This window comes from Trachypithecus francoisi, unplaced genomic scaffold (assembly GCF_009764315.1).
Source record: "Trachypithecus francoisi isolate TF-2019V2 unplaced genomic scaffold, Tfra_2.0 Lachesis_group1, whole genome shotgun sequence".
Taxonomy (NCBI): Eukaryota; Metazoa; Chordata; class Mammalia; order Primates; family Cercopithecidae; genus Trachypithecus; species Trachypithecus francoisi.
The window spans coordinates 101,820,863-101,844,120 of record NW_022681454.1 but is presented as its reverse complement, the minus strand read 5'-3'; the positions used below and the strand labels follow the sequence as shown (position 1 = coordinate 101,844,120).

The window sequence follows — 23,258 nt, the reverse complement described above, 5'->3', positions numbered from 1 at the left end:
CACTGCATTTGTTAAGTTCTTTTAATTGATTCCTTGAAAATTCTCTTTCTCAGAATAAGTTTTTTGTTGTTGTTGTTGTTGTTTATTCTTTTTTCCACTGCTGGGTGTTTACTCTGAAAGCTAAATATTCTTTTAACAGAGAGAATTTTATTATTTCTAGTCTTACCTAAGAAAACTTTAAACTTGATTCTTGGAGAAGTCATTTTTTGACATTTGAGTTTATTCTTCAGTCCTCTCCCACTCTCTCTTCAACCAGTTGATATACCTTATTAAGAAATCAGAAATGTACTATTGTGTTTACTACTTTATTTTATTAACCATTATTTATTTTGATCCATCTGTCTTACATATTTTCCAAGTTTTGATTGATTCTTGAGTGCATTCTAGCTATAAAACTGCACTAATTTACCTTAGGTATATCTCCTAATGCTACCCTCCCCCTTGCTCGCTCCCCACAATAGGGCACCCATGTCCCTACAAAGGACACAAACTCATTCTTTATTATGGCTGCATAGTATTCCATGGTGTATATGTGCCACATTTTCCTAATCCAGTCTGTTACTGATGGACATTTGGGTTGATTCCAAGTCTTTGCTATTGTGAATAGTACTGCAGTAAACATACGTGTGCATGTGTCTTTATAGCAGCATGATTTATAATCCTCTGGGTTTTTTTTATATTTTTTTTATATTATAAGTTTTAGGGTACATGTACACAATGTGCAGGTTTGTTACATATGTATAAATGTACCATGTTGGTGACCAATGGAACAGAACAGAGCCCTCAGAAATAATACCACACATCTACAGCTATCTGATCTTTGACAAAGCTGACAAAAACAAGAAATGGGGAAAGGATTCCCTATTTAATAAATGGTGCTGGGAAAATTGGCTAGCCATAAGTAGAAAGTTTTTTTTTATATTATATATTTTTATTTATAATCCAGTAATGGGATGGCTAGGTCAAATGGTATTTCTAGTTCTAGATCCTTGAGGAATCACCACACTGTTTTCCACAATGGTTGAACTAGTTTACAGTCCCACCAACAGTGTAAAAGTGTTCCTATTTCTCCACATCCTCTCCAGCACCTATTGTTTCCTGATTTTTTAATGATCGCCGTTCTAACTGGTGTGAGATGGTATCTCATTGTGGTTTTGATTTGCTTTTCTCTGATGGCGAGTGATGTGTCTGTTGGCTGTATGAATGTCTTCTTTTGAGAAGTCTCTGTTCATATCCTTTGCCCATTTTTTGATGGGGTTGTTTGCTTTTTTCTTGTAAATTTGTTTGAGTTCTTTGTGGGTTCTAGATATTAGCCTTTTGTCAGATGAGTAGATTGCAAAAATTTTCTCCGATTCTGTAGGTTGCTTGTTCACTCTGATGGTAGTTTCTTTTACTGTGCAGAAGCTCTTTAGTTTAATTAGATCCCATTTGTCAATTTTGGCTTTCGTTGCCGTTGCTTTTGGTGTGTTAGACATGAAGTTCTTGCCCATGCCTATGTCCTGAATGGTATTACCTAGGTTTTCTTCTAGGGTTTTTATGGTTTTAGGTCTAATATGTACGTCTGTAATCCATCTTGAATTAATTTTCGTATAAGGAGTAAGGAAAGGATCCAGTTTCAGCTTTCTACTTATGGCTAGCCAATTTTCCAAGCACCATTTATTAAATAGCGAATCCTTTCCCCATTTCTTGTTTGTGTCAGCTTTGTCAAAGATCAGATGGCTGTAGATGTGTGGTATTATTTCTGAGGGCTCTGTTCTGTTCCATTGGTCACCAACATGGTACATGTATACATATGTAACAAACCTGCACATTGTGTACATGTACCCTAAAAACTTAAAGTATAATAATAATTTTTTAAAAAATAAATAAAATAAATAGAAAGTGCTTCAAACAGTGCCTGGTCCAGAGTAAAAGCTATGTAAGTGTTAGCTATTATTATTCTTCTTGTTGTTGTTATTTCTTATTACTACCATGGAGAGAGAATACTTAATGAATTCCAAGTTTAACATGGTTATTATTCTCAGAGTAGATGCTGTGTGGGTCAACTCCTGAATTCATAAAAGTCCCATTCTGGCTGTTGCAATGCCTGACATAAAGGGAACCCTCTTTTCTATTCAGGGAACGCAGATGCCAAAAGTCACTTCATATTAAATATTTGCATCATTTTGTATTCTGATGTCCATGTGTGTGAAGTTTTCAGTTTTGGGTATCAAAATGGCTCTTAGTGCTAACATTTGTATTTGTCCATGAAGAGCACTAGTTTAAAGAATTAAACTGAAAATTTTAATATAAGGGAACCGGTGAATTTAGTGTCTTGTAGCTTTCAAAAAGAGGAAACGTGTTTCTTCAATATTTAGTATGGATTAATTGGCTTTATTAGCTCATTTTCAACATGGGCCTCTAAAATGTCATTTAATGTCACTTTTATTTTTAAATAGAAAACATACAAGGCATTTTAATTCACTTTATAGAATCAAAAGTGATTTTTTAAAAAGGTAGTACACTTATAATGCATGAATATAATTATTAACATACCTTGTAAACTTTCTTATAAAATGTTTGCACATTTTATGAATTTGGCTATAAATTCTGACAAGATGAATTGAGCAAATCGCTTTCTTAATATTTTAATTCAAAAAGCCTAAAAGGAAGAAGAGAATAATGGCCAACTGGAAATTTAGTATTATCCTTACATTTAAAGTGCAAACCGTTACAATGTAATAAAATTAATCCAGACATTTCTGGGGGTGGGGGGTAAACTGGACTAATTCAGTTGCTTAGCATTTCTTTGCTCATAAACTTTTTTTATTAACAATCATTCTCCTGTTTAACATATTCTATATAGTACTGCCAGAATTATCTTTCAAAAGTATGAATATGACTCATTTTTATGCCTAAAAACGCCTTATGATTCCCTTCAAAAATGGGATTTCATCCAACCCTTCTGTTCTTAAACAATGTGTCCAAACCTGCCCTCCAGCCTCTTGGGCTCTTCCTTCCTATCCCCTTGTCTTTCTTCAGGGGACATCTTCATACTTTTGAAGAAGCAGTTTAGATGTCATCTCTGCACAGTTTCATTTTTGTTGGGCTGTTGTATCACTGCTGTACATACCTCTATGTAGAACTGGGGGTGGATTTTTTGTTTTAACACTTTGTATTGAGTTTTTACCTCAGCACTTGATAGCAGGACTTGACATAGTAGGTAGTCTAAATATATAAATAAATGTATTCAATTCATCGAAATTATTTAGGTCTTGAAGTTATTTCTTTTTACATTCCTAGAGAAAGGTATATTTAATCTGGTACTTCCTTTTTTTTTTTTTTTTTTCCTTAAGTTCCGGGATACATGTGCAGAACATACAGGTTTGTTACATAGGTGTACATGTGCCATGGTAGTTTGCTGCACCCATCAACCCATCACCTAGGTGTTAAGCCCTGCCTGCATCAGCCATTTGTCCTGATAATCTCCCTCCCATCCCCCCATCAACAGGCCCAGTGTGTGTTGTTCCCTTCCCTGTGACCATGTGTTCTGATTGTTCAGCTCCCACTTGTAAGTGAGAACATGCAGTGTTTGGTTTTCTGCACCTGCATTAGTTTGCTGAGGATGATGGCTTCCAGCTTCATCCACGTCCCTGCAAAGGACCTGACTTCATTTTCTTTTATGGCTGCATAGTATCCTATGATATATATGTACCACATTTTCTTTATCCATTCCATCACTGATGGGCATTTGGGTTGGTTCCATGTCTTTGCTATTGTGAATAGTGCTGCGATAAACATACGTGTGCATGAGTGTTAATAATAGAATGATTTATATTTCTTTGGGTATATACCCAGTAATGGGATTGCTGGGTCAAATGGTATTTCTGGTTCTAGGTCCCTGAGGAATCGCTACACTGTCTTCCACAATGGTTGAACTAATTTACACTCCCACCAACAGTGTAAAAGCACTATTTCCCCACAGCCTCAGCATCATCTCTTGTTTCTTGACTTTTTAATAAGTGCCATTCTGATAATAATTGCCATTTTAATAATTGCCATTCATGGCATGAGATGGTATCTCATTGTGGTTTTGATTTGTATTTCTCTAATGATCAGCGATGATGAGCTTTTTTTCATATGTTTGTTGTCTGCATAAATGTCTTCTTTCAAGAAATGTCTTTGCCCACTTTTTGATGTTTTTTTTTTTTTTCTTGTAAATTTATTTAAGTTCTTTGTGGTTTCTGGATATTAGCCCTTTGTCAGATGGATAGATTGCAAACATTTTCTCCCATTTTGTAGGTTGTCTGTTCACTTTGATGCTAATTTCTTTTGCTGTGCAGAAGCTCTTTAGTTTAATTAGATCCAACTTACCAATTTTGGCTTTTGTTGCAATTGCTTTTTGTGTTTTAGTCATGAAGTCTTTGCCCATGCCTATGTCCTGAATGATATTGCCTAGGTTTTCTTCTAGGGTTTGTATGGTTTTTGGTTTTTACATTTAAGTCTTTAATCCATCTCGAGTTAGTTTTTTGTATAAGGTGTAAAGAAGGGGTCCAGTTTCAGTTTTCTGCATATGGCTAGCCAGTTTTCCCAGCACCCTTTATTAAATAGGGAATCATTTCCCCAGTGCTTGTTTTCGTCAGGTTTGTTGAAGCTCAGATGGTTGTAGATGCGTGGTGTTATTTCTGGGGTTCCATTGGTCTATATGTCTGTTTTGGTACCAGTAATATGATACTTTTTCATGTATTGATAGCCTCAGTTGTTTTGGCTTTGTGTACATTTATTCCAAGGTCACTTCCTTCTATAAACTCTGGAGGTTATGGTCTAAAATTATTGTCATTCTGATCCCTTTAAATTTTCTCTCTCCCTTTTTCTTGACCACTTTGCTTTAGAATAAAAAGCCTTGACATATCTTTATCCTGGACACTGTCTTTGAGGATTCTCTAAGTGTGGGCCATTATTTGATTTGAAATTTACTTGAAAAAAAATGGTTTTCCCTTCACTAAAGCACTATTATCTGTCTACTAATATACTTTATTGTTTTTGTGTGTAATTTGGTTTTGTTGTACACAGCATTTTGGTTTTACTGATTTTTTGCTCTAATATCATCTTGTTTTGGTCAACAAGGGTGTATAAGTGTCATGTAACATTTATACATTTAAAATATAATTTTTAGTATCTTAGTATAAAAAGGAAAGCAGTGCATTCTTTTTAGTTATTTTTTTTTTTTTTAAGTTTTATTTATAGTGGGCACTAAAAGCTTAGTCCTCCCTCCTTTAAATGATTATACTGCTTTTCCCCTGGCAAGTCATAGTCATAGTTTGAGAACTAAAAAGAATCTTAAAGATTAAAAGCTCCTTGGGGGGCTGCATGATTCAGTATTGTGTCTCCAGCATCTAGAAAAGTCCCTGACACACAGTATGATTTTTTTGAATTGGCTAATAAATATGAATCATTGTTAAACAACTATTTTTACATGAAGGCAAGTTCAGAAAAAATAAAAATATTTCTGGGTATCATGCCTTTTATTACACTTTTAAACATTCAAAGTACAAATTATTAAATCCAAGAGGGGGTAAAGTACATATATGTATGTGTACACACATATTTACATACATATATGTTCTTACAAGCTAGATTACATATATTATTGACTAAAAGGACGTGAGTGAGGATGTTGGCACTGTTTTTAGCTGATAGAAGAACCTATTTGGTAAATAGAAGGAACTTTGTAATCTTTCATTCTATTAGGATGATTTTTATGTATCATCCTATTTTATATATACATATATACATACATACATATATACACACACATATATATATACATGCACATACATACATACATATATATATATATATATATTTTTTTTTTTTTTTTTTGAGACATTGCCTCACTCTGTCACCCAGGCTGAAGTGCAGTGGCGCCATCTCGGCTCACTGCAACCTCCACCACCCAGGTTCAAGTGATTCCCCTGCCTCAGCCTCCCAAGGAGCTGGGATTACAAGTGTATGCCACCATGACTAGCTAATTTTTGTATTTATAATAGAGATGGGGTTTCATCATGCTAGCCAGACTGGTCTCAAACTCCAGACCTCAGGTAATCTGCCCACCTTGGCCTCCCAAAGTGCTGGGATTACTGGTGTGAGCCACCACACCCAACCGCTCATACATTTTTTAAGGTGAAAAAATAGCAGGGTCAGTTTACTTTCCCAAGATATCCACTACTGGTTACTTGTCAAGACATTTTATCAGAGATATTTTTTAAATTTTTAAAATTTTTAAAATTAAAATAAAATTTTAAATATTTTTAAATTTTACTGTGCTGGCTTAAATATTGTCATTGTTTTCTAATATTCCTATTCATAGTTTCATTTTGTTGTAAGAGTAGAGGATTACTTTAGAAGTAGGGTTGTCAGCAAACACCGCATGTTCTCACTCATGGGAGGGAACTGAACAATGACAACACTTGGACACAGGAAGGGGAACATCACACACCGGGGCCTGTTGTGGGGTGGGGGAGGGGGGAGGGATAGCATTAGGAGATATACCTAATGTAAATGACGAGTTAATGGATGCAGCACACCAACATGGCACATGTATACATATGTAACAAACCTGCATGTTGTGCACATGTACCCTAGAACTTAAGTATAATAAAAAAAAAAAAAAAAAAGGAAAAAAGAAAAAGAAGTAGGGTTATCAGATTTAACACATTAAAAATACAGGACACCAGTTGAATCACTTTTTCTTCTATTTAAATATTTCAGAATAACAAATATTTTTCCATGTAAGTGTGTATGTCTCTTTCGATATTTGAGACATACTTATACTAACAAACAAATAGTTTGTTGCTTATTTGAAATTCAAATGTAATTGGTTGTTCTGTATTTTATATGGCAACTGTATCTAGAAAAGACACCCCCCCCCCACCCCGCCACCCACCATCCTTTTCCCAGAATTTCCAAGGAATGTTTTACTTTGGTTTATATGTATTGTAATTAGTACTTTGTATACCATAGTTTCTTCACAGGACCAGCACTTTTTTTACAGTGTCTAATTTTTTGCCTGGTTCTTTCTAAATTTATTTTTGACAGTCATCAAGGAAACATCTGACTTTCAAGGCTCTGCCTTTTTCAGTTTTCAGCTTGCTTAAACATGAGCTGTAGGAAAGAGAATACAAAAAACTTCATCTTTTTTTTTTCCCTCAACTTTTATTTTAAGTTCTGGGGTACATGTGCAGGATGTGGAGTTTTGTTACATAGGTAAACATGTGCCATGGTGGCAAAAAAGCTTAGCCTTAAAGATGTTACTGCTAACTTTCATCAAATTCTATTCATGCCAAGAATGAAAATGAATCCCACATTAGGAGTCTGGATAGAAACCAAAATGACCACTTATTATAATCGCTGTATACTCAGTGTTATCAATTACAGAGAGATATAGACAGATGTTTTTTATCACTGATATCTCAACATATTTCACAAAGCTATTGTGAAAATAAATTTGATAATGTATATCCTTAGGTCCACTTAGTGAGGGGGAATATGTTTACGTGTGTTTTATCTATTATTTTATCTTTCAGGGATCTGCTAATCACTTTTTTTTCTATTTAAAAAGGTTAATTTAGCTTTAACTCCCTTCTCTACCACCTCTTTCTTTATCCATTTTAATCTGCCTGTTCCTTTGATGAAATTTTAAAAAATCAGTCTTAATATGTTTCAGAGGAATAATGCTTTTGCTTTCGTCTAGAGATTGGCAATATGTAATGAGTGGCCTGCTTTTAGAGGTATAGGAAAGGCGTTTGACTCTATGGAGCCTTCCCTAGTCGGGGAAGGAGCTGCTATTCCTATGCCTGGCTGAACTTCCCTACGCATAAGAAAATAAACTTTATATTCGTATAGTTTCCTCTTTAATCTCCTTATCTGTGAAAGAGATTCTGCAAAAACTTTAAGTAGCTCATTACAACGTTTGTCACCTTGCTTAGAGGAAAATTTATCCTAGGTCCCATTCTGCGGGTCAAATTTGCTTCCTCTTTTCTTCAATAAAGGTGAAGTGCAATTGTGGTGTAGCTTTTTATATATACCTGGAAATTATTAGGATTTGTGTAATATAATTTTAAAAAATCTTTCGTCATTCTGGAGCGTGCTTTGCTGTGGACTACTCTATACTTACAACCTTGCCTGAAAGAATATACAATAATTTTCATTGTCTTAATTTTTATTCATTCAGTTTCTAGTCATTGGTTGAAAGTATACAACTGATGTGGAGTATTTGGAGTTAGTTTTTGGGGATTTTTTTGGTAGTTGTTTCTTTTTATCCTGTTTAATAATAACATTCTCTTTTCTTCTCCAGCACAAACTTGCAGATATCTGATAGCCCTTTCCGTTGCACTCAAGAGGAAGCAAGATCATTAGTTGAATCGGTAAGGGGCAAACGTCCAAGACATCCTTTAATCTTATAAATGTCATAGGAAGTCTAGTAGAAATTCTGAAATCTCTAGCAATGAAATGTATCAAGTCCTTTTGAGAAGCATAAAGTTTACGAATCACACTGAAATCTACTTTTTTAATTCAAGGAATTTAAATGAAAAACTTTAAAACCTTTTAGTTGAGTTTTTAAATTTTGTATTTGAAAGTACATTAACCAGTTAACTAATTTCATATGATACTGTTTTTCTTATCATCAGTTTATTATTGTTTATATAAATATGGTCTCCTCTGTACTGTTGTATCTCCATGAATTATCTTCTGTCCAGTGTCTACATTAGAACTGGCTGTTGGCACAGTTCCAACTTAAGAAAAATAAAATTGGCCCAGCATGGGAGCTCATTCCTGTAATCCCAGCACTTTGGGAGGCCAAGGCGAGTGGATTACTTAAGGCCGGGAGTTTGAGACTAGCCTGGCCAACATAGCGAAACCCCATCTCTACTAAAAATATAAAAAGTTAGCTGGGCCTGGTGGTACATGCCTGTAATCCCAGCTACTTGGCAGGCTGAGGCACAAGAATCACTTGAACTTGGGAGGCAGAGGTTGCAGTGAACTAAGATTGTGCTGCTGCACTCTAGCCAGGCCAACAGAGTGAAACTCTGTCTCAAAAAAAAAAAAAAAAAAATTGAAAATAAAATAAAATTACGTTTTTCACCTTAAGAAAAATAAAATTGGTAAGACCCTTTGCTTTTTTATTTCCCTTTAGTTTGGCTGTCTCACATGCTTTCCTTCTGTAAGCTGAGCTGATATCCTTGGATTTTTATATGTCTTAGTGATAATGCTGCATAGAGGCAACTGAATTTATTAGTAAATTAATGACTGATTTGGAAATCACTAAATTAGAAAATTTATATTCAGATAATCAAGTAATATTGCTTATATAAAGTGTATTTAGGAGTGGTCTTAGGCTAGAAATATCATTTATAAATTAAGGGTTTTTAAGAACCATGAGGTTGAAAAACTAGTGAATTTAGATCTTTACACCAAGAACAACTAAAATGTTCCTAAATGTTAGCTGATCACTGTGGCTGCTTTTAATTTATTGGTTTTTTTTTTCCCCCACTAATGTATTGGCTATCTAGTGCCTGTTATGTGGTAAGTGTAGGTGCTGGGAATGCAGTATTAAAGAAAAGATACAAAAACCTCTGCCCTTGTGTAGCTCGCATTTTATCTGGAGAGATGGATAAGAAGGAAATATGCAAGTAAAATAATGAACATTTCAGAGAGCAATAAATGCCTTCTGAAAAATGACAAAAATGAGCAGGGACAAGGGGATAAAATGCCGGAAGTGGGATAGGAGTTGTAGTTATTAAAAAAGCGGTCAGCCACAGCCTTACTAAGAAGAGGACTGAATATGTGCCAAGAATTGTAGAAGGTAAGGTCCAGTGAAGGAAGAACATTCAAGGCCACACTCCCAAAGGCCCTGAGGCAAGAGGATTTCTGAGGTATTCAAGAAACACCCAAGGTGACCATAGTGACTGGTAGAGAAGAGAAAGTATGGGGAGAAAGGAGATGAGATGGGAAATGTTTGGATCTGGGTTTGAAAATGGGAGTCGATTATGAAAGACTCTGTGCAGGCTATTTAAGGATTCCGTTTCTTATTCTGAATGAGGTAGGGAACCATTAAAATATTTTCAGCAAAGGAGTGGTCTAATCTGACTTTGATTTTAACAAGATCATTCTGGCTGCGTTGGTGAGAATGGGCTGTAGGCGATAATTAGATTAGAGAAAATACAAGGAAGCTGTCACAATAATGCAGGCCACATTATTTTCTCCAAGTTATCAGTTTTGTATCTATGTAGATTATATTCAGAATTTGGTTTTCATTACTTCTTTAAGGATAATAATGAAGGGCAACAAAAACTTTTCATCTTTGTACAAGCAATCTATCTCACTAATCTCAGATTAAGTCTATTCCATGTATTTCAGTTGTAGATTCATAAATAATATAGTAGATACTTGTCTTAAAATTAACCACAGGCTCAAAGTTTCTATATTAGATCCTGTTTTTTTCATTGCTTTCTATCACATTAGTGGCAAAACAATAAAAAAAAAATTGGAGGACGTATATATGATCTATTTAGATTAGAGGAATAAGATTATAATTCAGAAAGGTTAACATACAGCTTTAATTACCTGGCTTGGTAACTTGGTTGAGCTTTATAATAATGAAGAACACACTATACTGAATAATTTTTCACTGAGAATACTGCATCAGAAATTCACAAATTAGAGAAACCAGTGCCTCTTCACTAGCTCAGTGGAACTTCATGTATGCCAGTTTTCATCATTAAATATTTGTAAGTCAAAGAATTACCCCATTAGCACCCTCATGAATGATTTGGGATTCTTAGAGCCCAGATTAGTTAACACCCTTCTCATATAAAGTTTAATTTGTAATAATGAAATTCTTTGTCATAAAAGCATTTTGTCTCATTTCGTCTCTTCAGAATCACATTGAAGTGTTTGAATCAGAATTATTTAGGTGTATATTTCCATGTCTCTTCATTTTGCTGTGTACTGAATATTGTACAGTCTTCAAAGCGCTGTCATTTTTTGTTTTTGCTTTTGTTTTTTTTTTTGTCCTTTAATTGCTTAGAATAATTGAAGACACAGAAGCAGAAGTCATTCATCATACTTGATCAGATTCAGACCGTATCAAGTCCTGGGTTTGTATGAAACAAATTAGAAGACCCAGATTTTGTTAGTAGCTTAGAATGAGCAAATTAACAAGTCTAACATGTACCTAAGTCATATTATCTTGAGACTTATCTGTAGGTGTTAAATGAGTCTGAAGTATGGTCATTAAAAGGCCAGACAGTAATGGAAGTTTTCACTTTTGAGATGCATATTGCTAGAATACTCAGGACATGTTGATTGAGATTTTAGAATATGGTTAACTGCTTTGTACTTTTAAAATAGACAAAGAAAAGAAATCGACTAAACTTTTCAGTGGTTAATAGAACTATTGTAGGAAGTATATGCTGGATGAACATGTATTGATCAAAACACAATTAAGTGTGACACTGAAACTAAACAAATTGTTAGTCATCCAACAATGTGTACAAATCAGTTAGGAAAAATATTGTCAGAATATCCAAGAAAAATAAAATATAAACTAACAAATTGATGAATATTATTAAGAACCATCTTAGAAACAAAATAGAAAATATCTACAGAAGTAATTTGTCGTACTTAGGTTAGAGATCTTAAGAAGAATAGATCTGAAAAGATTTCAGAAGGAGAATTTAAATGATCAAAATGATTATTGGGCTTTGTTTACAAATATAGATGTTTGAACTATATATGATCACAGAAAGCATGACTGTATCGTAACAAGTTTTGTTCATTTGATCCCAACACACTAGGGAACCATAAAAGGCAGAGAGAGTGCTCTCAGTGAGCTACAGCATGTGGACCCTGGCAACAGGACCCTGTATGTAATAGTTCAACTGCAGGACTACTCAATTATTATTATTTTTTTTTTTTGAGACACAGGTTCTAGCTCTGCCGCCCAGGCTAGAGTGCAGTGGCATGATCATACGGTTCACAGCAGCCTTGACTTCCTGAGCTCAATTGATCCTCCCACCTCAGCTTCCCAAGTTGCTGGGACTACAGGGGTGTGCCACCACACCTGGCGAAGTTTTTCTAGTTTTTGGTAGTGGGGGGGGTCTCACTATATTGCCCAGGCTGGCCCCAGACTTCTGGCCTCAAGCAGTCCTCCCACCTCAGCCTCCCAAAGCACTGAGATTACAGGTGTAAGCCATCGCACCCAGCCTACATTTCTTTTTGTAAAGTTTTTTTTTCTTTTTAACCTTCACCTGATTTTATAGCCAAAAGAGACGAGATTCTTCCCCAATACTTGAGAATTTTGTGACTAACAGTTGGATCTTTATTTCAGGGAGCGAGGCTCAGAGCATTTATGGAGAACAAAGAAATGTGTGTTTGTGTGTGCATGTGTATATGTGTATGCAAAGACATGATTTGCCTTTCAGATAATATTAGTTGATAGTCTTTAAAGATATTTGATTTGACTATTGGGGGTTAAGATGCTACTTTTAGGACCCTTTAGCTAAATACTATTTTGGGAATGTTGAGAAGATTCAAACAAAATGTACAAGATTAATCTAATGGACATACATAATTAGTGAATACATAATTTTTTCAAGTACATGTACACATTTCCAAAAATTGAGTAGATATTAGACCACAGATAAAGTTGCAAAAGACTTACTGTCATGCAGACCACATTCTCTGTCTACAATATAATCAATTATGAAAATATTAAGAGAAAACACACGTTTATGTGTTTGGAAATTTAAAAGTACTTATAAATCAGGCCTGAAAAAATATAAATAATTTATATTTAAAGCTAAAATATTTAAAATTGAAAGACAACTGAGTCAATGTATGGTAAAACTTATGTAATGCAGCAAAAATAGTTCTTGAGAAATTAAATGTATACAATATAGCAGAAATGAAAGAAAATTATAGCAGTTCAACTTAACAATTACTCTGTTCATTTTTCTGACTTTTTATATTAGAAGAAAATAGAGTAGAGTAAATATTTGATGAAACAGAAAACAAATAATGACAGGATCAACTAAAACAAAAGCTACATTTTCTTTCTTTTAAGACTAATTATGTAGACCTGTGGCAAGAAAGAGGATGAAATAGAATAGACACAAATAAAAATAGCAAGAATTAAAGTGAAGACATAACTACAGGCATAAGACATGTTTAAATAATCAGAAGAGAATACTGAAAAGCTTTTTGCAACAACTTTCTAAACACAGATGAATTGAGTATTTTGTTTAAAATATAAATTGCCAATATCAAATCAAGAATAAATAGAAAACCCAATAAACTTGTAAAACAATACTTAATCATGCAGATGGCAATTTTTCCCATATTAATTAATAAGTCAGTCTGTTTTTTTATCTGAATCCCAATGAGGTTTTCACTGAACCTCACAGGGTGATTCTAAAATGTATATGAAATAGTAAAGGGCCAAGAGTAAACTAGAAAAGATTAATAAATTTAAGTAAAGGCGGAAAAACCTGTAAACAGTAGAAGAAACCTTAAAATAAGTTACAAGATAAGCCATTGATTGGAAGAAGATATTTTCATATAAATGATAAAAGGACTAGCATCTAAAATAATAACTTATTCAAACTCACAAGATAAAGATAACCCAGTAGAAAAAAAATGTGTAAACAGCATGAATAGACAACTCACAAAAGAGGAAACATACAATGACCACTAAACATCATAATTTGCTTTATCTTACTTGTAATTAGTGGGATCAAAATAAAACACAATACAATTTTACAGTTGTAGATTACCAGAAGTTTAAAAGTCTGTTAATACCAAGAGTTTTTAGGCAAGTGAAGAAAGGGAACCTTTCATACTTGATGGTATGATAGGCATATAGATGGCTAAAACTACTTTGAAGAACATTAAGTAATTTCTAGTAAACTTGATGCTTATAATTCACTACTCAGAAATTACCTTCTAGGTATACATCTTAGACACTATACATGTGTTTATGATCAGAGATAGAAAAATTAGAAACGGAATTAAATGTCTATTGATAAGAGACTGGGTGAAAAAAGTGGGACACATACAGTATGTACCGTTTATGTGTTTTTTAAAAAGCAGTAGCACATATTTTTTATGAATACAAACATATATAGTATTATATTTTAGAAACATAAATAAGAAAAGTAAACGTCAATTTCAGCACGGTGGCCAAAAGTTACCTCTGAGAAGGGAGGAGAGTAAATAAGATTTTTATTTTTAATATAGAGGGAGAAAGACTTCAGTTATAAAGATCTGAAATGACAATATTAACTCTTCTAAATCTAGAGAGTAGGTATGTGTTGTAATAGTCTCTGCATACAGAATATGTTTGAAGTATTTTGTAATTTAAAACATTTATATGCCCCGAAAAACAATTTAAAAAGATTAATGAAGCCAAAGCTAGTTCTTTGAGAAGACCATAAAACTGATAAACCTTTAGGCAGAATGATCAGGAAAGAAAAGAAGACACATTTTTCAAAGTAAGGCACGAAACAAGTAGTATCACTGCTAATTCTACAGATATTAAGAGAAAAATAAGACAATATGAACTTATTTTATATCAATAAATTTGACAGCCTGCATGAAATTGACAGATGCCTTGAAATACATAAACTACCAAAGCTCACTGAAGAAGACATAGGTATAAACAAATTAAATTTGTACTTAAAAACCTTTCTATAAGCACAACTCTAAGCCCAGTTGGCTTCTACTACTATTGTTCAGCATTGTACTGAAGGTTCTAGCCAGTGCAATAAGGCAATAAAAAGAAGCAAAAGGCATTCAGATTGTGAGGGAAGTGGCATGAATGTCTCTGTAGCAAGTTCAACAAATTCTACCTAAAAACGACTAGAATAAGTGAGCTTAGTAAGATTGCAGGACATGAGATTAATATAGCAAACAATTGCAGGCTGGTTGTGATGGCTCACACCTGTATTCCCAGCACTTTGGGAGGCCAAGACGGGTGGATCGCCTGAAGTCAGGAGTTCAAGACCAGCCTAGCCGACATGGTGAAACCCCATTTTTGCTAAAAATACAAAAATAAGGCGGACATGGTGGCGCATGCCTGTAATCCCATCTACTCAGGAGGCCGAGGCAGGATAATTACTTGAACACAGGAGGCGAAGGTTGCAGTGAGCTGAGATCGCGCCACTGCACTCCAGCCTGGGCGACAGAGCGAGACTCTGTCTCAAAAAAAAAAAAATACAAAAAATTAGCCAGGCGTGATGGTGGATGCCTGTAATCCCAGCCACTGGGGAGGCTTAGGCAGGAGGATCGCTTGAACCTGGGAGGCAGAAGTTGCAGTGAGTCAAAATCGTGCCATTGCACTCCAGCCTGGGCAACAAGAGCCAGTATACAAAAATAGTTGCTTAGTTGCTTGATATATATATATATATATATATATATATATATATATAATCTGCAATAATCAAGAGAATATATTCAAGAGAATATAGTAATGGCATAAAGATAGATTAGTGTAACCAAATCTACACATAGACCTACATATATATGGACAACTGATTTTCAAAATGATTTTTTTTCAACAAATAGTGCTTAAATAATTGGTTATTCATATTTTTAAAAACACTTTTCAGTTTTGCACTGTATATAATTGTCTAAAATGGATCCTAGACCTAAATTTAAGGCACAAAACTTAAACTTATTTTGACTTTGGGTTAGACAGTATTTCTTAGATATGACACCAAAGGCACAATCTGTTCTTTAAAATGATAAATTGGACTTCATCAAAATAAAAAAATGTCTGTTCTACAAAAGACATTCTTAGGAGAATGAAAAGAAGCTACAGACTACAAGAAAATCTTTGAAAATTATATATCTGATAAAGGGACTTGTGTTCAGAATATATAAAGAACTTTCACAACTCAAGAAAACAAAACATTCAGTTTTTAAAGATGTACAATATATGGCTCTGTAAATGGATGGATGACCCAAAAAAAGGATTTTTTAAAAAGTACAAAATATATGAATGAGCACTTCACCAAATCTATAAAGAAGGCAAAGAAACACATGAAGTGATGCTCAACTTTAGTTATTAAATGCAGATTTAAAACCACAATGCATGCTAATACATACTTTTAGGATGTCTAAAAGTAAAAAGACCAGCCAAACCAACTGTTAGCAAGGATGTGGAGGAACTACAATTTTCATTTACTGCTGGTTAGAATGCAGAATGGTACAACCATCTGGAAAACAATTTGGTATTTTCTTGAAAAGTTAAACACATACATACCATGCGATCCATGTGATCAAGTCATTCCACTTGTATATATGTCCCGACCTGCAGGACAGTCGAACGGGCCCTGGAAGGGGGAGTGGGAATGGAGGAGACAAGAAAACACAAGAAATGGAGACAAGACAAGTAGCCTGATCAAGTCTCGTTTATTGAATGCAGGGTCATGCCTTATATAGGCTGGCAGAGGAAGAGGTTGGGCCAGGGCGGTGACGGGGGGCCGGGTCTTCTCAAATTACAATCGCGCATGCGCCGTGGGTTTGTACTTTTCCCGGGCGCGGGATCGCGCCTGCGCCCTAGGCTGCATATCTTCCTGGGCGGGAAAATGTTTACGCGCGTGCGGGAACAGTTTGGGCGCGCGCGGGAACAGTTTGGGCGCGCGCGGGAAAAACTTAGGCGCGCACGGGAAAAGCTTTGGGCGCGCGCGGCAACAGTTTTGGCGCGCACGGGAAAACTTAGGCGCGCGCGGGAAGGGTTTGTAAATAAAGAACCCGGGAATGTGCCGTCCTGTCTCCGCTTTGCGGAGATCAAGCAACAGAGGTCGGCTAATTCCGGGCCTCATGGCTCCAGACAGGTCCCCCTTTTTTATATATAATTACGGCTAGAAGATTGTCCCTCGGGAACTGCACCTGTCTTAGGTTGGAGTAATGCATCTCATCACTGGTACCCGTCATGGGATTAGGCAGTAGCTTATGACGGCCCTCCTGTCTTAGGTTAGTGAGAGATGATGCTCTCTTACCCGTCATTGGCTGTCCAGTTCAGCGCATAGGGAAGGTGGTCATAATGGGTGTGAGTATGAACCACCGCGATCTTCTTGTTCTAGGCGATTATAATGGACCTGTATAGGCTTCGCTTGGATAGCCTCGACTTGTTGCTTAATGAATGTCATGAGCTTATTGAAGACCAAAGGTCCTACAGAGAGTAAGAGCAATAGGCAAAGCAGGGGGCCCAGGAATGGCATAAGATAGGGAAGGAGTCCATGGAACCCAGTCCAAAATGGGTTATCGGTTATTTCTTTTCGTCGTTTTTCTAGGTCTTCTTGTAGACGCCTGATTTTATCCCTGACGATCCCGGATTTGTTGGCATAGAAACAGCACTTCTCCTGTAAAGCCAAGCAGATGCCTCCTGTTCTGCAGTTAGTAAATCTAGGCCTCTCCTATTTTGGAGCACTACTTCTGCCAGAGAATCTACCTGATCTTGTAAATCTTGTATAGTACTTGAAATGGCCTGCATATCTGAGATCAGTTGGCGAGACAATTTGGTGTATTGAGTAACAGAAACCCCTAGGCCTGTAGCCCCAGTTGCTACGGCAGTAGTTATGCCTAATCCTGCAAGTAAGGGGATAAATTGTATTGCCCTTTTGTTTCTTCCTAAAAAGTGATCTATAGCTGGGATAGGTACAGGTTCATCTCCAGGGATAATGTCTATGTCTGGCAAAAGTGTGGCTAAGACACAGCGTCCTGTCCAGTTAGTAGGTAAATAGGTATAAGCCCTATTATTGCCACATATAAAAACTGAACTGTTTGGGGCACACAGCGATTGGGAAATATTTACTATGGTGGAACAATTATTGAATTGATTGAATCCTACATCAAGGTCATAAGTGTTGTTAAGGGGAGGGGAGTAGATGCAAGAGGAACTTTGTCTAGGGTTATTACTTTGCCCGATTCCTCGTAAATTTGTTAAGGTCTCTGAAGTGGGCCAACTGGAGGGCCAATCTTGTTGTTTAATAATTGTTACATCAGCCCCTGTGTCTATCAGTCCTGTAAATAACTTTCCGTCTAGCCACAAGGTGAGAGAGGGTTTTTGATTAGTAATGGGCTGTACCCAGTAGATGTCTGAGGATCCGAATCCTCCCTTTCCCCTTAGGGGCGATTGGACTTTATTAGCTGTTTTTAGCAATGGTAACAGGAGTAACTGCGCTATTCTATCCCCTTGAGGAATGATAATGATGTTGTCAATAGCCTTGGCCATGATTTTGATCTCTCCTATATAATCACTATCAACTATTCCCGGAAAGACCTGTAGGCCTCTCATGGTGACGCTGCTCTTCCCTAGGATTAATCCAAACATGTTTGAGGGTAGGGGCCCATATATACCTGTACTTAGGGCCTGGGGTCCCATTTCAGGGGTTAATACTGTGTGGGAGGTGGAACAGAGGTCCAATCCTGCGCTTCCTGGGGTTGCTCTATTAAGCTGTGAAATGGATTGTGGTTGGTTGGTACAAAACTGACCGCCCCATAGGCTTGTTTCGGGGCCTGGGGCTGGCCCCTCAGTCCGTTTCCCTGTTGAGGTGTTAGGGGATTTCCTTGATTGTCAGTTTTAGATTTACATTCGTTGGACCAATGTTTTCCTCTTTTACACCTAGGGCAGAGGCCTGGAGCTTTTGCCTCTAAGGTCTTAGCTAGTTCTCCCTTACAATCCCTAGCGAAGTGTCCCATTTTTCCACACTTAAAGCACCCCCTGCTATTCTTATTCTTACTAGCGAGGAAGTCTTTTACGGTTTGTCCACTAAAGGCAGCAGCCATAGCCAAGCCCTGCTGATATGAGGGCCCTATGTCTGAACAGAGGCGGATGTAGCCTGTTAAGTCTGTTTTCTTTCTATAAGGTCTGATTGCTGCCTGACAAGCTGGGTTAGCGTTTTCGTAAGCTAGCTGTTTTACATAATCCACCCCTGCCTCGGCATTTCCAAATATTCTGCTGGCCGTGGTTAAAAGTCTATGTACAAAGTCTGCAAATGGCTCATCAGGTCCTTGTTTGACCCCCGTGAGCGAGGCTCCTGGATCCCCCTTAACAGGAAGTTTTCTCCAGGCTTTGGTAGCCGCTGCTTGAATTTGAGAAAACAGTCCAGGATCATACTGCATCTGAGCATCGGTTTCTGTGTAATTACCCGAGCCAGTTAGCATATCAAAATCCCAACCATTTCCGGCTTGTTGGTTTCTCTTGGCCATATCTCTACAATTCTCATAAAATTCTGACTTCCAAATCAGATGGTCGCCTCCGGAAAGAACTGCTCTAACTAAGGTATTCCAATCTATGGGAGTGAGCCAATTTTCGGCCACAGATTCGACTATGGCCAGGGTGTACGGGGCAGTAGCTCCGTATTGCGAGACAGCAGTTTTTAGTTCTTTTATTACAGTAAATTCAAACCCATTGTGGTGTCTCCAGGCTCGGCCCTGCGCATCTGTAGTTTCCGTTACCAGAAAAACATCTCGAGGAGAGGAATCCTCCCTATCCCTACTACCAAGTGACCTTCCTTTTGGGACATGCTGTCCGGGTCTCTGAGGGTGAGAGTGTTTCTCTATTCCTTTAGGGTATTGAACGCTCTCACTTCCTGTCCTTAATTTCTGCAATCTAGTGATTAAAGACTGATGTAGTTCTTCGAGCTTTATTTGCTCTTCAAGTTGTGCAATTTTTTCTCTAAGCTCCTCTTTTGGGTCTATTACTGCCATAACTGTGGGGGCAGAAGCCTTATTATAGGGAGGGGATAAGTAAGAGTTTGTGGCCAGTCAGAATTATGATATTTTGCTGCCTCTTCCTCAAAATTATCCCAGTTTACTTCTGAAGGGTTAAGGTTATTTTTACTTTTGCTTTCATTAGTTGTAGGTAAAACTGGGTATTTTTTAGCCTTTTCCTTATTTGATGTTTCTATGTTTGTTATTGAGGGGACCCCAGCCTCTTCCTCGTCGCTTTGTAGCGATATAAGGTCTGTTTCTTTATTAGGTATGGATTTTTCGAGGTCGGTTTGGGAACTGCCTCTTAATATTTCCTCAGTCTGAGTAACCACCGCCATTACCTCAGGATCTTTTTCTTTTTCCTTTTTATCTATTATATCTTTGATTAAGTTCCAATAGGAAAAGGCTGTCACCGGGACCTTCTCTGGTCCAAAAGTACTATAATAATCCTGAAAACAATCTCCCACTCTACGCCACCTCTTTACGTCAATGGTCCCCTCTTGTGGAAACCAAGGGCAGGTTTCTTTTACAAAATCAAAGAACTTAAACAAATCATTACTTTTAACCTTTACTCCTCGTGTTTTTAAAGCCTCTTTTAATTGCCCTACATAAATCTGATGCTGGCTTAATTCTTGTCCCATAATCAGACACTATTACTCACCTCTGGTTCCAACGCGGCAGGCTCCCGCGACGTCCGGAGGAATTTCTTCCACTTTCACTTTCGGCCGACTTTAGTGCCTTCTTCCTCACTATTTCCCCCGTGTCCAGGTCCCTGTTCGGGCGCCAGGTGTCCCGGCCTGCAGGACAGTCGAACGGGCCCTGGAAGGGGGAGTGGGAATGGAGGAGACAAGAAAACACAAGAAATGGAGACAAGACAAGTAGCCTGATCAAGTCTCGTTTATTGAATGCAGGGTCATGCCTTATATAGGCTGGCAGAGGAAGAGGTTGGGCCAGGGCGGTGACGGGGGGCCGGGTCTTCTCAAATTACAATCGCGCATGCGCCGTGGGTTTGTACTTTTCCGGGCGCGGGATCGCGCCTGCGCCCTAGGCTGCATATCTTCCTGGGCGGGAAAATGTTTACGCGCGTGCGGGAACAGTTTGGGCGCGCGCGGGAAAAGCTTTGGGCGCGCGCGGCAACAGTTTTGGCGCACGCGGGAAAACTTAGGCGCGCGCGGGAAGGGTTTGTAAATAAAGAACCCGGGAATGTGCCGTCCTGTCTCCGCTTTGCGGAGATCAAGCAACAGAGGTCGGCTAATTCCGGGCCTCATGGCTCCGGACATATATATTTACCCAAGACAAAAGGAAGTGTATTTCCATACAAAGACTTGTACACAAATGCTTGCAGCAGCTTTCTTTGTAATAGACAGAAACTGAAAACAACCCAAATGTTCATCAGTAGATGAATGCATAAACAACTTGTAGTATATTTATGAGGAATACTACTCAGTAATAAAAAGGAATAGGTTATTGATACATGCCACAACATGGCTGAATCTTTTAAAAAAATATATTGAGTGAAAATAGACATATCATATACATTTTATCATACCATTTATATAAAATTTTAGGAAATACAAGCTAATGTATAATGATGCAAACCAGATCAGAGAGAGACAGGAAGGAGGATTTTCTAGTCTCGTTTTTAAGAACATGGAGAAACTTTTAGGAATAGTGGTGAATATGTTTATTATCTTGATTATATTGATGGCTTCATGAGTGTATATATGTCAAAACTTATCAAATTACAGACTTTACATATAGTTTATTTCAGGTCAGTATTAGTCTAATGACACATCTTTTGGAAAAAAAAAATTTTTTTCTGAAGTCAGATTGTCTGGGTCCAAATCTCAGTTCTGTAATTTATAACCTGAGGCAAATTTTAATTTATTTACATCTTTGATTTCTTATTTATAAAATGGGGCTTATAATAATAGTATCTTATCAGGCTGTTGTGGAGAATTGAATGAACTAATCCAGGTAAAAATGTCCAGCAGATAATGTATTCAATAAATGTTGGGTGTTATTGTCATTACTGCTGTAAGTTTAGTTAAATTGACCACAAAGAGAGAAATCCCTTCTATTCCAGCCTCTTTTAATACTTCTAGTGATGAGGATGTCACTTCTTTCTGAGTTGACCCATTCCATTGTTGGATGTTGGAAAAGTCAGCCTTACTAATTTTTCTAGACATATGAGAATTAGTCCTACTTTCAGGGAATTTAATAGGAAGAAAGGAAGGAAGAAGAGGTGGAACAAGTGGAGGGGAAAAGTAGTTGGTTTAACCACTCTTCCCATCTTGGAATTCTTTTCCCAAAATTCTTCCTTGTGCTTTGTGTAAGCACTTTCCTCTTTGAGGAAATGGCACACTCTAGGCATTATACAAAGTTGGGGGAAATTTGAATTAAACAATGTGTAAGGTTCACTAATACTTCGTACTGTAGTTATTTTACTGGAGAAATGATTGAACTTTTTGAGGCTTCACACACAAACTTGTGGCATACAGAACCAGGAGAGAGCCATATTCAGTGCTAAAGGATTCCCAGACCTGCCTCAGACATGTGCACAGCCTAACTCCAGGGATTTAAAACTCTTACAATCTAGAATTCAGGCCAAGAAGAGTTAAGTAGTTATACACTTGCTCAGTTCTAGGGAACCAGACCTATGCCACTGTGAACCTCTAGCTCGTAGTAGTGATGGAAGAAGTTCAAAAGGTTAAAGACTTCTAAAACTGGGCAGATAGAAGGCCTCTCAGAGAGGTCTCAGCACCCTCAGTCTGACTTTGTTTTTGCCTGTTCATGGACAGATTTCCACTAAAACTAGTCTCAGATAAACCTGGAGCACACAAGACTCAGATGATAGTGATGATGGTACATGGGATGCTAAATGGATAGTGTTTTGAAGTAAAAAAGTCAAGGGGGAATTGGAACTTCAGTATAAATGTATTATTTTTTTTTTTTTTTTTTTTTTTTTTGAGGCGGAGTCTCGCTCTGTCGCCCGGACTGGAGTGCAGTGGCCAGATCTCAGCTCACTGCAAGCTCCGCCTCCCGGTTTCCGCCATTCTCCTGCCTCAGCCTCCCGAGTAGCTGGGACTACAGGCGCCCGCCACCTCGCCCGGCTAGTTTTTGTATTTTTAGTAGAGACGGGGTTTCACCGTATTAGCCAGGATGGTCTCGATCTCCCGACCTTGTGATCCGCCCGTCTCGGCCTCCCAAAGTGCTGGGATTACAGGCTTGAGCCACCGCGCCCGGCCTAAATGTATTATTTCTGGCTACATTTGGTAGATCTTATTTCTTCAGTAACGCAACAATATCCATAGTGTATAAAATTTGGATGGTCGTCTTATAGTTGGTGCAAGACTTCTTAGCTGAATGGTAAAAAGCAGTACATTCAGGAGGCCAAGGCCATAGGTGAATCCCAGTGGCAGTTATCAGCATGTAGTGTGGCCATCTATTTCATCCCAAAATGCATATTGGCATTTATGTAGAGACTCAAAGATGAATCC

The 23,258-nt window shown here is 37.3% G+C and overlaps 1 protein-coding gene across 2 annotated transcripts in view; it reads left to right on the top strand.

The window, feature by feature from the left end:
• PPA2 (inorganic pyrophosphatase 2) overlaps positions 1-23,258 on the top strand; it is a 113,720-nt gene that overhangs the window by 83,917 nt on the left and 6,545 nt on the right. For both annotated transcript variants that reach the window (XM_033214914.1, XM_033214913.1), the window contains one exon: positions 8,336-8,405. In XM_033214914.1, coding sequence (XP_033070805.1) covers positions 8,336-8,405 — 70 coding nt within the window. The remainder of the gene's footprint in view (positions 1-8,335; positions 8,406-23,258) is intronic.